At 36.4% G+C, this 16,797-nt stretch overlaps 1 protein-coding gene across 2 annotated transcripts in view; it reads right to left on the bottom strand.

Annotated features, from left to right (window-relative positions):
• Positions 1 to 16,797, bottom strand: part of UGGT2 (UDP-glucose glycoprotein glucosyltransferase 2) — a 75,103-nt gene that overhangs the window by 4,453 nt on the left and 53,853 nt on the right. The window contains exons 27-36 of one of the 2 annotated variants that reach the window (XM_071430964.1): positions 15,526 to 15,715; positions 14,484 to 14,642; positions 13,274 to 13,359; positions 9,102 to 9,186; positions 7,601 to 7,686; positions 4,703 to 4,801; positions 3,472 to 3,556; positions 2,836 to 3,018; positions 1,452 to 1,612; positions 1,052 to 1,166 (exon numbers count right to left, since the gene is read on the bottom strand). In XM_071430964.1, coding sequence (XP_071287065.1) covers positions 1,052 to 1,166; positions 1,452 to 1,612; positions 2,836 to 3,018; positions 3,472 to 3,556; positions 4,703 to 4,801; positions 7,601 to 7,686; positions 9,102 to 9,186; positions 13,274 to 13,359; positions 14,484 to 14,642; positions 15,526 to 15,715 — 1,249 coding nt within the window. Of the gene's footprint in view, positions 1 to 1,051; positions 1,167 to 1,451; positions 1,613 to 2,835; positions 3,019 to 3,471; positions 3,573 to 4,702; positions 4,802 to 7,600; positions 7,687 to 9,101; positions 9,187 to 13,273; positions 13,360 to 14,483; positions 14,643 to 15,525; positions 15,716 to 16,797 lie in introns of those variants that run through there. The other variant, XM_071430965.1, reaches the window with a different exon arrangement.

Here is a 16,797-nt window from a genome sequence, read left to right as displayed (position 1 = left end):
CTTAAAATGAGAAGTTTTAATTTTTTGAGAACATTAGATAAAACCAATTTTCTGAAAACCAGCATTATGGTGAAAACCCTGCAACCTCTGACTCTTAAAAGGTCTTTCAGAAAGACACCTTGTGCATGTGGGTAAGACTGTGTTTGGAGAACACACAGCTCTATCACATCAGGACTCTGCATGGGTGATCAGAGCCAGGAATTCATTCTGTTGTCCAGAAAGATGTGAACTCTGACTGCTGCTGTTATTTCAGCCTTTTGCTCTTAACATACAGCTGAAGGCTGCACCAGCTCCAGGTGTCCAGTCTAGTCTGAGTTTTTAGTGTAGCTGTATTCCCACTTTTCTTTCTCCAGTATCATAAGAACTCCTATTTTCAATTTTTACTTTTATTTCTGGAGAAAAAAATGCAAGTAGTAATAATGTCTTTATGTAAGAGAGAAACCTGCTTGCAGAGCAGGGGTGTAGAAAAGCACTGAGCAATGTGGGCTTTGCTACCATAGGATCCTGTTGCTGCTAGGGGCAGGTAAAAATCTTCTGTGCTTAAGTAATTCCACAAGGGAAACACCAAAAGCAGGGACAATCTCACTTATGAAGCCTTCTGAGGTTCACCCAAAGTGAGACAAACTCCAGCCACTCCAAGGTGACCACGTACAACAACCACCAGAGTGCATTTGCAGTTAACTTACGGAAGAAAATTGAATTTACATTAATGGAAAAAAAGAAGAAAAAGGAAAACAAGCTCTTGGTAAACACGAATATAATTACCATTATCAGAATATAGGGTTATCATCAGAAAAACATAAATGCACACAGAACAACTACAAATAAAGGTGAAAAGTTCTGTAATTGGGGTTATATCTCATTTTTAAATTAAAAAAAATCAGCAGTTTTCTGAGCTGTGTTCATATGCACTCCTGAAAATAGGCTAAAACAGCAGTAAATGGCAAACAGCTTTGCAATTATGTAACATTTATGCTGAGATACAAGATATTCCATACATATTGAGAAAGATAAAGAAAATAAACCCAAAACTGCTCAAAACCATATATACCTGATCTAGATTTGACAGACTGTTTGGATCCTGACTAAGAGCCTGGTACTGGCCCCGAAGCCGGTCTCCAGCTGCAATCTTCCTGAACTTCTTCAGGTCCACAACATACAAGGCACTAAAAGGAATAAAAAACCAAAGTAGTAAGATTTCTGGGGGGGGGGTCACCCTCTTTTTGACAATAGTAATAAAAATAACGAGAAAATAAAACATGTTCCCATCCTGAAGGGATATTTTTCTTTATTAAGTGGCTGAAACCACCATAAAACAGTGAAATCAATATGTCATCAGAATTCCTGCCTTTACTGAGAATAGCTCTTGAATGGCTCAGTGACCAACACCAACACCCAGATTTCAATCCAGTTCCCAGAGTGCACAAGCAGTGTGCAAGGGCTTGTCCCACCTGATGTGGTATTTCCTCTTGCCCAGGTGTGAAGCCCAGTATCCCGATTTCCAGAAGCGGTACCCGTCCATCTCCCTGCGGCTGTCACAGAAAGGAGTGTAGCCATAGGGGGCTCCATTCAGGTCGAGGTCTCTGAGCTCTTTCAGGTCACTCCTCACAATCTAAACAAGAATAGACTTTACTACTCTTTCTATGAGGGTAGGGATTGCAGCAGGCTTCACAATGTTTAGCTTTTATTAAAAAAAGCTACAGACACTACATCAGTGGGGTATAAAGAAACTATTCCACTGGGAGACAGTTACCAAATTATTGTTCCAAAAATTATTTATTATTTTTTTATTATATTATTAACAGTGGCCATCTGTGTAACACATTTATTGAATAAGTTATATAAAACTGGCAATATTTTTTAAATTCACAGACCAGTGTTTCTGGTTGGCCAATACAAAATGCCTTAATTAAGAAACATAACTTTTGAAATCTACCAGTCATGTCCCTTCTAAAGAATCCTCCTTCTTTGTTACCCACCTTGGGCATTCCAAAATTACTGCATCATTTGAAAAATCCTTGTATCTAATGGTAAAGTACTTTCAAAAAAGAGGTTTTAATGACATTTTACACATGTCCTTTATTTGTTAATCAATCCTTCTTCCATCAAACCCCACTTATGTAATTTATCAGTGGTAAAAAATGTTACAGCTATTTGGGAGCACAGAGAAGGCCTTACAGTAGTCAGGACAGACAATCAGTGTTCCCAGATGGTGTATCCAGATGAAATTGCAGGGAGTTGCAGTCTGCATTGCTACACCCAAGTTTAATTTATTCTTGAGCTTTGGAAAAGGACCAAAATACGTCAGAATTTGCTTCAAGGTTTTTAATAACCTTGTAATAAACTCATCTGTGACAGCACTTTGTCTTTCAGTACCATTATACAACGTTCATTCCTGAATGAAGGACTGCATGCAAATTTAAAACAGAGATAGGATTAATGTTGAAGAATTTCAGCCATCTAGAAGTTGTTCAAATGGTCCAAATCACCTCAGACACTGGCCATAGTGGAGAATTCCTCTCACAATCAGCCCAGAGATGGAATCACTCCAATATGCTTTCAGTGAAATGCAGCTTTAAGATCACACACATCTCTCCAGGTGCCTGTCTCTCCACACAGACAATTTAGGACAACTCTTAATGTCACACGACTGAAGACCAGTGAAATTCTTGCATCTACATTCTGCAACACCATTGGTTCTGTTTGTACAATTGCAACAGTCTTTCTTTGCAACAGAGACCAACATCTGAATAAAATGACCACAGAGAATGAAACTGGATCAATTTAAGCCCAAATTAATTCCTCATACAGTAATATGCCATTATCTTTTCTTACCTGGTCAGCATCAACAAATATTATTTTATCCACAGCTAAAGGGAAAAGAACATCCAAGAAAAGAATTTTGTAACCCCAGATAATTCTTTGTTTTTCTGTCTGTTGATAAAGCCAGCGGGGCCACTTATACTGGACCAGCTCATATTTGAATCCATACTTTTTAGCCATGTGAGGAATTACATCCTGGAAGAACAAAAAGAAGAAGAAAAATCCATCAGGTGCACATATATGAGACACACAAGGACTCAAAAGGAAAAGAAGGGAATGCTGCAAGGCAGCTGCAGCTGTGTTGGCCTTACTGACTATGTAATTTATTACTTAAAATGATCCCTTAGTTTTAGCAGTATCCTCAGCTAAACTGAGGGATAGAATAGACATATAATTTCTATGATATAGGAATAGCCTTTCATGCAAGCTCTTGGAGACTATCAAAAGAGAATAAATTATTATCATGTATCACTGGGCTTCAAGTCCCAGAAGAGGAGAGCCTTATACCTAACACTGCTATGTAATAGATTTAGGGATTATTTTCCACTGTGAAAATTTAATTTAAATTATATAATTAGTCAATTGCAATTAAAAAGAAATCACTTAAAATTTTAAAGAAAAAAAAAAAGAGGAAGAATTTTCTCCTACCTTAAATGTTGGGGAGAGATAGTTTTTCAGAAACCAAAATTTAACTGGTGTTTTTGTATTGCGCAGGACAGAAAGCATCATTATTCTGTGGAAATATAAGTCTACAATAAACAAACAAATACACACGTGTCATTAAATTTCAACTGCACTTAGAAAGTACTAAAACTCTAAGTATAATTTCTTTAACCCAATTTAAGTAGAAATTTTTATCTACTTCTAATTAAAAGCTTTAAAGAGCATGTGCTCAAGGGCACTTTGAGATGGCCTTATTTGATCCAGATTGGCTAAGCAACAGTAGAAGGAACAATTTCAAAAGTGGATCTATTAACAAGTTTTATTCTAGGAGAGGTGACTGACTAAATCAGATAATGGTTAGTACCTTAAATATTAACTTGGCCACTGAAATAACTTCCTTTAGAATCTACTGGTTGAGTTTAACAGGTTGCTTAAAAGAAAAAAAGCAAAGTTCGAATCAGACCCTCTTCTGAAAACCCTTAATAACTGTAAGAATCCCTGTTTTGGGTTCAATTATTTTTCACTATCATGCCCTTTGTTTGGTGTAAGCAGTGACTTACAGCCTTACAAGAAGTCAAGTCTGCCTTAAAATCAAGACATAATGAACTCGAAAATAAGACAAAGCAGCAAGTATGATGTTTAAGATTACTTTTTCTCCTTTAAAGTAAATGTGTCTTTCCCTTTATGAAGGTGGTTGCAAGTTGAAGGAAAGAACCACAGTGCTCCAACTTCAGATGACTCAGCCATCAAATCACCAGTGCTCAAATCAAAAAAGTAACACAGATGGTTGTGAAGAGATCAGGCAACACTGTAAGAATTCCTTAAAAGCACTCACTCCTTATTGAAAGGACTCCGAGATAAGTAAGGCCATATGTCCATGTAGTAAATCCACTTTGTATGAAACACAAATAGACACAACTCTAATGAAGTCACTTCTGTTGTGTCTGTATACAGAGAGGCTGAACTTCATCTTTTATGTTTGTACTTCATACATGAAAGACATTCAAAGAATAATAGTATTTTTGAACATCTGTATGTTGAATCATTTTGTTCTTAAAGATTAATTTAGTTCTCACTGTATACAACTTTTCTCAGTTTTGAAAATTTATTATTTGGATGTTGTTTAAAAAGTCCGTTTCTTTAGGTTGCTTGGTTTTAGTAAGAAAACGTAGAGTATTGCTATGAAATTCTTGCTTCCCTTTTTAACTTTCCTTACCTTAAAAAACGTTCATATAAATGGCCTGAAGCAACAGAAAAAATGTTAAGAATATCACTTTTCTTTTCCTTCTCATCGGCTGGAATTTCTTCTGAAAATCTAAGAATTATTATAAATAATTATATAAAGTTAAAATTCTGCAGAAAAAAGTCCTACTAAATTATCATTAAGCTCATAGAGAATCAAAAAAATAATACACAAAAGAAATACACATCCTGCAGTAAACAAATACACTTGGATTCTACTTCCACTGCACATGCCTTGGCTTAGGAGTTATAACCTTCCCCGAAATACTCTCATAACTTTCAGAGGTCTGTGGTGATGGGATTCCCCAGTGTTTTTTGTAACACTTGTTGAATTCTTCTTCAGATTACTCTGATTCCTCTCCCTAGACACTAACCTATGTATTTGAGGTATGTTGTACAGAGGTTTCTGTTTCTGCTGCACAGCATTCTTTGCTTGTTTTGAATACCAATGTCTGCCAGGGCTGGTTTTTTTAATCAGCTGCCTTCCAGCACACAGAGGCAGGGGATGGTGGCTGCAGTCTCCCTCAGGCACTGCTTCACAGATCTCAGAACTGCAGAGCCAGATTGGTTACAGTTATCAAATGGTTATCAAGCCATTTGATACTGTTGGAAATTTACCTCAATAGTCTTTTTTGTGAGATGAGTCATTCCTCACACACTTAGACTGCATGAGTCACCCTATTACTTTTTCTTCTGGTTATATCCCTTTTAAAAGTATCCTTTAGAAAGTGTAAAAATAGGTATCCTCATAATCTTTAAGAGCATCTAAGACAAGTCTCAGATCTCCAATGTATTCAAAAGAATTCAGATCACTCCACCGATACAAAGCTGAAAGCTCAGAAATAGCTGAGAGGCTGCAATGTGTTTAAGTGGTGTGAATAATCTTTTGAGAAACCCACGTTCTATTCACTCAGGCATGGTGAAAGAGAGAGACATCAGTGGAGTGGCATTGTCAGCATGGTGTGGCATCTTCAAAGAAGACAGACAACCTCTCAAGCAGCACTGAACCCTCACAGGCTAAACAGACTGCAGCTCACAGGTCTAAGTAGTCTGTCTCCTTTCTTCCTGACTTTTTGTCCCATGTCTTATATTTAGTGATAGCAGGATTGAAAGAGTGTCAAGCTCTTTATAAAGCAGCCATCACATGTGAAAAGAGAAAATCAGGGTTTGATGCAAGGATCTTGAAAATATTGATTCTGCAAAGCTTTAGAGAAAGCAGAAATTTCCCAAAACTGCTGGGCTGACCTTTAAGGTCATGTGGGAAAAGCAGTCAGATAGAGAAGGGCAGCTCAGGTAGGAAAGGGCTTGGGCAAAGTGGTATACACATCTCCCATTTTAGAGCACATGTGGGTTCCTGTAGTGAACAGTGTGCTGGTGGATATTCTTTTCATTCTGGGATAACAAAAAGGAAGGGTATTTGACAGGATCCTAGATGGCAAAAGGCTGGCAGCCTCAAATCATGCACCTGAGCCACAACCTTGAATCACTGGGAAGAGCAAATAAACTTCACTGCATGAGGGGCTTCCTTGGGCCAGCCAAGCTCAGAGCATGATGAATGCCACTGTGATAAAAGGCAAGACCTGGAAGGTTGAGAGATCTCTGGCCTTGTAACCTTCTTAGAGGGAGACAAGATTTTGATCTCTGCACATACATCCTTTGACACAGCCAATTAGAAGTGGGAAGTTTGAAGTCAATGAAAAATTCCTTCAACTAACATCATTCTTCAGAGGAGGCACCTTATGTGGATCCAGGGTGGAAGAAATTTTAGAGAGTTGTAGCATAGTAGTCTGGGAAGGTCTCTGAATCTAGTCAATATGGGTACAAACTGCAAAAGGGGAAATTTAGGTTAGATAGTAGGAAGGAATTCTTTAGTGTGAGGGTGGTTAGACATTGGAACAGGCTGCCCTGGGAGGCTGTGGCTGCCCCATCCCTGGCAGTGTTCAAGGCCAAGCTGGATGGTGCTCTGAACAAGCTGGTCTGGTGGGAGGTGTTCCTAGCCATGGCAGGGGGTTTGAGACTGGATGATCTTCAAGGGTGCTCTGCTCCTAACCCTTAACACACTGTGATTCTATTACACTGGAACAGTAAAATCATCTGTGGATAAATGGTGATAAACATAAAATCAGCAACAGACACTGAATATAATCTCAGGTCTGAAGGTACTTGTGGCACAAGAGGCTTCATCATGAGACATTTTAAAGCTGGAACAGAAGCCAGTCCTGGATCTACCAAGAGAGGTGTGTGTACAGGACTGACTGGAGCCAAGTGATTAGTAGATGAAGTAGAACTGCTATGCCTTTTCCTTATTTTCTTTAGCAGTCTGTGACTGACAACCATTGCCTAAGCTACTGAAAACTGAATAAAACCTTTTTTGAGTCTTGTTCAAAACAGCAAATTAGAAATACTACAAAGTTATTAGCCCCAAATGTAATGCTTGAGATACTTATTACAATTACTTAAAGAACACAAACTTTAAAGTAAAAGGTAAAACACTTGAGATTTTATAAATTATGTCCAGGAGCAGACAAGCAGCATTGATCTGCTTTTTGATGTTCAGTTTGACATACATGAGTACCACATAACCAGCTGAGATTTTCACATTGAGTCTGATTCCCTGCCACAACAAAATGAAAAAACAGCCAAAGGAGAAAATGAAGAGAAACTGGAAATACAAAGGATAGATTAAGAAGAGAATAAAAAAGGAGATTTACATGACATTATAGCTTATCTTTCCCCCTTTTTATTTACATTATAAATCTCTAGGAGAGACTTTTTACACATTTGTATCAGTATCAAGTAAGAAAATTTACTTGCTATGAGTAATAATAAACATGTCCTGGAACAGCTGAATTAGAATTAAGTTATGCATTACCTTGCAACTGATTCCACCTTTCCTTTTTTTCCTGTTGCTCCATCTGTAAGAAGCTCTTCATTCACTTTATCAGGCTTTTTCTGTACCTAGTCAATAAAATAAAGGTCTTTGTGCAAGTTGGGAAGGTAGTTGATAGTAATTACTACTTGTATTGTGATATCTCACTATGGTGTACTAACTGGCTAGAGCCACTAAGTATGGTGATTAATAAATCAGCCAGCACATTTCAAGCCTTCTGCACATCTTTATCAAACAACAACTAAAAACGTGGTGAATTTTCTCTCATCTTCCTCCCTCACAAGTTTATGATCCAGCCATTAGCTGGAAGAAGGATAGCATGTCACAATGGAAGTCACCTGAGAGGAAATTGTTATTTTCATAAGCCCTTCACAGGGAGAAAGTGACAAATTTGTCACTGAAACATAAGCTCTTGCATCCAACTTAAGCAATTTCTGCTGTCTTATCCAGATGCTTGTAATGGCTCAAGATTAATTTCATTTACCACCTCAATTTCCTTGATTAAAAGAAATCAAATTGCTTTTGAAAACCAAATAGCTTCTAACACCCTGAATGTGTGAATCTAATCATATTAATTTCACATGTTTATATTGTCAAGCTAACATAGATTTCTGTCGACACTATCCTGAAGCCACATCCTACAGATCAGTGAAGTGATTCTAGAGTTCAAGTGAATGGCAGAGCTTACATATTCTAGTTATAAGCTTAATACACATACCACCTTTCACATAAAATAATATTCCTATTTTGGCACAAAATAGGAAAATTAGGCACCCTTTTACCCATTCTCTGTTGTTTAAAGACAGGCTCATCATGCTCCAGAGTCTTACGTTTTCCCTGGCTTCTGGAAACTTTCAGGACTGGGGAAGAGAGTAATGTCTGGTGTTTTAAAATATTTACAAATATTTTAAAAATATTTAAAATATATAGTGGGAAATATAATGTATTATGAGGATCTTTCTCCTCTGTAAGTGGTGCTTCATTAGCTGTTTTGATACATCTAATGAAAGTAATGTAATTTTGGTGACACAAATTTGGTCGCCTAGGGTAAAATTCAACACAACTGATTTTGACTTCCATTCTGGAATCTAGACTTTGTGTAAAATTTGTCCTTACTCACTGGAGAGAAATGGATGTCTCAAGAGGTCATTCTCTTGATTTAAATCCATATATGAGCAGGGATGAGCAGTCCTTTGGACTCTCTCCTGCTAAGCAGAAAGGGATTTAAGTCACAAAGACTACACACTTGGGCACCTCGAGCTAGATGAGATAAATGTTATCTATGTTTAACAGCTATTTAACAAATCTCCCACACAATTAGTATAACCTGATTGGATCAAATTAACTACATGAATTTGCACATCCTTCTCTTTAATTATACAAAATCTAAATTATATATTTCAGTATATATATTTCCATTAAATACAACCTGAGACACATAAGCAGAAGTCTCATTTCATACCAGGAAACACTGCATACATACTTGAACTTTGATAATTTTGCTTCTGAAGTTGTTTAATACCACAATAACGTCTGCCAGGTCAGCTATAGAGTCTGTTCCTTCATGGCTGTGAGGAGACAAAAACCCGGGCAAAGGTACTGTCTCATTAAAATATGCATTGTTACTTGGGTTTAATCAGAGAATAAGGTTTAGAATTGCTGTTTACAGAAAAAAATGACTTGCATTGATTTATATTTTAACTTCAAAAACATTGAGTTTTATTCATCACTGGACATTGTCCAGAGTCATCACCTTAATTTTTTTAATTTGAATTTCCACAGGAAATTTATTAATCAATGAAAAACGGCAGTAAACTACAGCTAAACACATGAATTAGTATTATATATACATATATATTATATTCAAATATAACAACAATTTATTTTGCAAATATGGAAAACAGCTTAGAAATTGTGTGACAGCATTAAATGTACTTTTAAAATAGATCTGCTTTTAAAAGTATAGGGAAGGCTTCATCACAGAGCTGAGATAGTGAATATTGGCTTTCAACTGGCTGGTTTTGGGAACTGTACCCCTGAAGAAACAGCTGTGCAAGCATCACATGAACCTCTGCCCTACTGAACATCAGTTTAAAGCCATTCAGGTGTCTCCAAACTACTGCAGTGCACATAGTAGCTAATATGAAAAATGTTACTGTGATAGAGTATAATAACAACATAATTTTCAAATTTTCTTATTTTACACCTCAACAGCCCCTCAATATATTTCCCTTTCCATCTCTTCTATCTATTATCAGCATTATGTGGGCTCCTCTTGCTAAAGCTACCCACACAAAAAATGGGTTTAAGAAAGTAATCTGCTACCCCTTAGGCTTCATATTTTTTCCTCTAGAAAACAGAAGTATTTAAATCTTGTTTCAATGTGCATCATACCACTTACCTGAACACTTCAGGATTTTACACACTCATCTGAATTTTCTATTTAATACATTTTTTGGTAAAAAGTGCCTGTAATCACTAAGTCTCATGGAGATGGCCTATCCTTGAATAAAACAATGTTCAGAATTATCTGAACTTTTCTACTCTCTATTGTAGTTTTATTTTCACACTTTTAAAATATCATACATATGCACACCCAGCCAATAAGGGTCTTTGCATCACAAGGATGCATAGTGCTCAGATATTAATTTCATTTTAAATAAAGTGTGTCACTAAAAAGTACTAAAAGAGTAAAATTTGATCCAAACACAAACTGCTGATAGCAGCAGCTGGCCCAGTGTTCCAGTTTTGCCCCCAGTGTTCACACAACCAATATTTTTTCTCTGTTATTCACTCAGTTAGCTCAAAATCCCTATGCTATGAATTTTGTAGGTAGATAGAGAGGATTCTGCTGATAAAGAGGGTTTTCCAAAGTCTCTGCAATATTCTCAGAGTGTTTGGTTTGGATGTAAATTCAACAACATTGCTTTGTCTCCCTAAATCTCTTTCATGGATGCCTCCCTGTGGGCTCCATCTTTACTGAGTGCCAACTGTTCTACTCTGCACAGAACTCAGTTTGATGAATTTCTGTCCTACTATGAACAAACTTTTTAAATCCAAGCAAAATATCTTGCATACTGACAGCACTATGACATACGTAATAACAGCTACCTTAATATTATGTAATTGTGAAAAGCAAAACATGTCTAGCAGACTATTTACCTCACAACTTGAACTTCAAAACACTTAGATGTTTTTAATACAAATACAAGTAAGTACCAATATAATACAAATTATAATTTTCCATATGGGGGACAAAAGAATTTGGGTTCAAGAAATGGAGATCCTTTAAAAGCTCAAGCCCAAGAAACAAGCATACAACTCTTTTCCTAAATTATAAAAGATATACCTTTCAGCTGGGCAGTCTGCATGACATCAAAACATAATATTCTATCTTATATATGTCTACCTGCTTTTTTAAAAAGTAAAATATCAGGATTTTATAGGTATCTTTAGCTATAAATAATTTTCTGCAATCTTATCTAGTAATACCTACTTGTTTTCCTACCAACATCAAAGTCCCAGTAATAAGAAGTGCTCAGATTATTGCTGAGTATAACAATTTTTACTTTCCTAATATTCATAGTAATTTATTAGTAACAAATTGATTTACAAGTGTGATTGCATCAATATAATTATCCTTGTTAGATGCAGTCTTTAAGAAGAAAGAGGCAGCTTATTTTAAATGTTAAGTATTTATATATAGTAAAAACAAATTACTTCCAACTATGAGAGAAGCAAGTAAGATAAATACTGAGATGTAGAACATTCTAAAACTCCCTTTATAATGTACAGGCCTGTGCCTCAAAGAAACCAGGTTCATCTCACAGTTCAACAGGGGAGGGTGTGACTAATATTTACGGATGGAGAATATACTGCAACAGCTCTTGGCAAAATTCCATTGTATCAAACAGTTGCCTGAGCTCTGATAGCAACTTCATACTGTTAATACAGAAACAGAAATATCAAAGATCCTGGTGCAGCCCCACAAACATACTTTTCCTGTTGTACTTTAAGTCTCCAGTTGGAAGAATAAGATGAAATAAATTGCATTGTTTAGATTGCTCATGAGGTATTAGTTTTTAGTAACTTAGCTGAGTTCAATTAAGCCCATTTGTGCTAAGAGGGGAAAATGAGCAAAACCCCAGTACATAATTTAAATTTCCTTTGATCCAGGCTAGAATGTAGAGTTGTTTTGTTTCATTTTGTTTCATTATTTAACCCAACTGCACTTCATTACATTATTTTTTAAACCATGCTATTTTATATAAATCACTTTATATTTCTTAAGAATTGAATGCTAAATTAGAAAAATGGTACAGATGCAGTTGGTGGAGATTAGGTGAACCTCAAAGGGTAAGGACTACGTTTTTCTGCTTTTTCAACAGATTGTAAGTGATTTCTGAAAAAAAAATAAATTGAAAATTGCAAATAAACAGAATGAATCTAACATCCCATTAATTTTTCTCCCTGTAACACTGATATTAACTAAATGTTCAAAAGCACAAAGAGGTTCAGCAAGATTTTGGTTTTTAATAGAAGCTATAATTAACAACATATGGAACTATGTCTTCCTGGGCTTCAAGTAATAATAAATATTTTATAAGAAAGAGACCTATTTCAAACCCCACAATTACTTTGAGGGGGAAAAGAGAGAACAGGAAAAAGGAAAAAACAAAGAAAAACTGAAGCTGAAATTAAATAAACAATACTGCTCCTCTAGAAGTGGTTAGATCTAAAGCTTCAGGAGAAAGCTCTCATAGGCTAGAGGTCTGTACTTTTACATAGAACATGGGGAAAAGGTGATTATTCTAAGGAATAGTTGGAATGATGGTGTGCACATATATTCCTTTCCATGAAAATCAACCATGGAAATTACAGATCTAGAAGCCACAGAGATGTCACCTAAACGCCAGTTACAGGAATACAACTTTCTTTCTATGGACAGAGGTTTCTCCCAAGAGAGGGAGATGTGGTGCAGTCAACATGCAGGGTCTCAAAATGAAGGATGCTTTGATATCCTAAGGTGGAGGTGTAACTACAGTGATCCTTAGATGACTTAGACAACTAAGTAACACTCAGAATTCATTGAAGAAAAAAGTCTAGAACTGAAATTATTACAATGCTCCTGTTAAAAAAAGATGCCACTTGTAAAAATACTGTATTCAGAGGGCTGAAAAAAACTGTGAGAGGGAAATTTGTGGTACTTCCTTCAGATAGTTCTGGAGATAATTTGTGAGAGCAATGCTCCATTGGACATACTCTCGAAATTACTTATTAAACATGTTGGAAATGCAAAAATATTACAAACAAAACCATGAGTGACATTTCAACAGAATTTGGTGGTGTGATAATGCTAACCATGCACAGAGCTGACAGGGAAAGTGTCTGGTAGCTGTGCAACTGTATAGTAAAGGACATTGCTGGCATCTATCTAGCTGAGCAGCGTGGCTTTATTATGCCTTCAACAATACATGTAGCCATCAAACAACAACAATACAAGGAAATAAGGTATTCCTTACAAACTTTAAATCATCATTTGCATCTTGTCCTTTTTAATGCTATCTTTGCTCACTTTCTTTCAGTGTTGTCATCTTTTCAAAATATGTTGCAGGTTCAGATTAATTTGTTTCCAAATGATGGATTCATACTTACGAAAAAACCTGATAAATCTCCTCAGATCTCCCTTTACGCAATCTCAGCGTCCATGCACCTGGATTTGCTTTCAGCTGGAAATACCCCTAAAGAAAAAACACAGGCACTTGTTCTGGTTGCATTTCAGACTCAACCATCTTGATATACAACAATAAACTACTCAGCATTTGTACTAGCCCTGAAAGAAGTGTGTCAGGGATGCAACAACTATCACCCTTCCTGCATGTCTGTTTTAATGTCTTTCTGTGCTCTATTTGTTTCTAGCTGAATTTGAGTTACATACAAAAACTCCACCAAGGACAGCAAGTAAAAGAGGAGCAAAGAAATAAATTATTGAACAGATCCTAAATTGAAAAGCTTCTTTGAAACTCAAAATTTTTGTCTGAAACAACTTTCCAAGTCAACACAATTCCTTGCCATTTCAGGAACACTGTAAACAGCTATTGCTAAGTTAAAGTCACAGAGAGCAAGCTTGGAAATGTGAAGAATTGTTAGAAGTTTCTTCATGCCAAACATCATCTACTGTTGAACCCATATTCAATACTTGTGCAAAACTCAAAGATTCACAATTTATTAAGTATTTCATTCCTTATGACACAGTATTTACAAAGACTAAAGAACAGCAGATAGGTAAAAGGTCTTATCAAAATCCTTCCCATTCAAATTCCCTTAGCCAACAGAAAATAAAGGTTTTACATCAGAAGTCACATGGTTGTCTGCTCAACAGACTGCCAACATGAAAAATAACTACTTTGCATGATGAGAGAAATTCTCAGGTGTGGGTATGTCCCACCAAGGCTCTAAGCACTTACCTGAAGCATCTAAAATGGGAGTCTTCTTTTGCCTGGATCACTGTATAACAAAAAGGGTTATTTTATTCAGAATGTGAACCATACCTTACATTTGTCAGGGAATCTCAGCCTGAATAAAACTGTCTTACCTCCTACTAGAGGCAATTAGGCTGCCAGTTTAGGCACTTCAGGCAAGAGTATAAAATTAGGCTGTATTCAAACCTATACTGCATCACAGGAGAGGAGCAGGGGGGAAAGCTCAACAAATTGGAGATGAGCTCAGCTCCAGGATGTGCCTGTTACTTTTAGCATTACTAAGCTTGCAACACAGAGAAATGGATTTAAAGAACAAGATGCTCATGAAGAATTCTCACAAGAAGTGTGCAACTGTAATGACTATTCCTGTACTAAGTACTTACAAGGTTGGCCATCACAATAGTATCAACCATGACAGGATTCTTCTTTGTGCCCAGAGTGAACTGTAACCCTCGAGGAGGTTGTCCAGTTGTCACATCAAAGCAATGTCCTTCAAGCAATATATATTCCAGTTCATATTCTGCTATAACTGCCCCTTTTATCTATGGAAGGAATGCTTCATCAATAAATTATGTCATTTAACCATGTGGGAAAAGCAAAATATTACAGTCACAACATGTTGTGTGGGATTTACCACAATGTAACTCCCACAGTCAAAAAAACCCAAAGAAAAGTCCATCCACAGGAACCTAACTCAATTCTAAAACAGGTATCCAAGACAAAGAGGAAGGACCACTCACTGGAGGGACCTTCTCTCCACTGAGTGTTGAAGCTGAGGCGCCTCTGCCTTTGTAAGGTAAATCCCAGCTTTGCTTTCACAATACGCTTTCCAAATACACAGCTTTGGTCAATCAAACATTCTCAATATTTTGCATAAGCTTATTGACTCAAACAAATCTAATTATTTTGAAGATGGGGGATTAAAATAGAATTAAATAATAATTGAAAGAATTGTGAACTAAAAGAGGGTGAAATACATTTTGAACTACATTAATAAACAGTCATATATTCCAGTTTATATGAAGATTTACCTAGGTTACAAGAACTAGGAAACACAAAGAATCCTTTAATTGCTTTACTTTTATCTTAAATGCAGTATTTCTCTAAACACAAAACTCAACATAGCAGGTAAATTGCTTTAACTTGTAGTTTGCATTCTGATTTTTTTCTATTCCATTGCTTTCCTTTAAGACTTGTCCCTTTTTTTTTTAAGAGAGAAATGGACAAAAAAATGATGACAACAGAAATGGTAAAATATTGCCTATTACCAGAGAAAAACTTACCAAAGAAAATTACCAAAGAAACAATTGCCAAAGAAAATATTTCAGGAGAACTGACACAAGACAAATCTTGCAATATTTCTACTTCCCTCTTGAAGTAGAAGGGCCAACACAAGTTTTACAGTGTTTGCAAACCATTACTTACTTCCTGCAAATGAATGTTATCAAGGTCACAGGAACTGTTTACTGCTTCAACCAGCCAGCTTTCAGGGGTGATCATGTTTAGGGTCAAAAGAGGTGATTCTGGCAATTCTAGGAATTTTGCTACAGGTTCAGAAGGAAGATGCTTATTGATTCCGTAAGTTAATTCTGGTTCCAGAACAAAACGATAGAAGCTGTTGAAAAAGAAGTGTGACAAAACCCAACTTTTGGTAAAATACAAACATTAAGCTCTTCTAAAATATTTTCAAATATAGTGAGTATTTACCAAGTATGATGAAATTTGGAGGCAAAGTAGCTCTTTATTCTTCTGGAATATCATCAGACAATACCTACAGCATCTCAAATGGGCTGGTAGATGAACACAGACCTATAGGCTTCTGGTAATTTTTCTGTGGATGTGTCTATTTTCCATTAACACTAAAGGTTATGAAAGTGAATACCCAAGAGGTGCATCTAGATACCCTGACTGTTAGCAGCCTTGAATTCTCAGAATCCCTATCACTGAACTATGCAGAAGGACTAATCTCTATTGGAGGAGAAGTCTTTGAGAATGGCTACTGTCACTAGCAGCAGCAAGGACAGAGCAGAGGAAGGGTAGGGTTTCCCTGTTCCTCTCCAGCTCTTATCCCAATTATTCCACACATAAAAGTTCTCCCAAGCACAAAGAAAGAACCAGGCACCAAGACCTGGAAAGTGCCCAGCTTCAAAAGCCATCATAATGATGTTCATACAAGAAGACACTCAGAAGACTGATAATTAGGACCCTCTTGTGGAACGAGAGATGAGAGTAATTCCCCTCAAAATGAATAAATACTAAGGACTTCTGTTTTGTGGGCAAATGATTAATTTTACAGCCCTATGGCTAAAGGACAGGCACTACCACCAGCCTCTCTCAGAGGTAATTAGTAATATAGGTGTTAGGATTATAGGTAAAATACCTGCCAAGGAGATGGCTGTACTTAAACATTTCTCTTAGAGGGAAAGAAATCCTCTTGGAAGGAATTAATTTCAGTGTAAATGTCTATCACTGAATTAGTGAACCATGATTTTTACACACAGATAAAAGAAACTTCAATTTATAGTAGATACATTCAGGATATCATGTTCTCAATGAAATATAACATCATCTCAATATAACAAATGCAGACTGTATATTTATTCAGATGAATTTAATTCCTAGGAGTATGGAATCTGTACAATCCATTACACAAACAGTGGGCTGTAAAGAAGGGAACAGCTTAGACAGATAATCCCC

The sequence above is a fragment of the Agelaius tricolor genome, unplaced genomic scaffold (assembly GCF_023055355.1).
Source record: "Agelaius tricolor isolate 1412-34295 unplaced genomic scaffold, bAgeTri1.0.p SCAF_7, whole genome shotgun sequence".
Lineage (NCBI taxonomy): Eukaryota > Metazoa > Chordata > Aves > Passeriformes > Icteridae > Agelaius > Agelaius tricolor.
The sequence above is the reverse complement of the archived record's forward strand: the minus strand, read 5'-3'. Positions and strand labels throughout refer to the sequence as shown.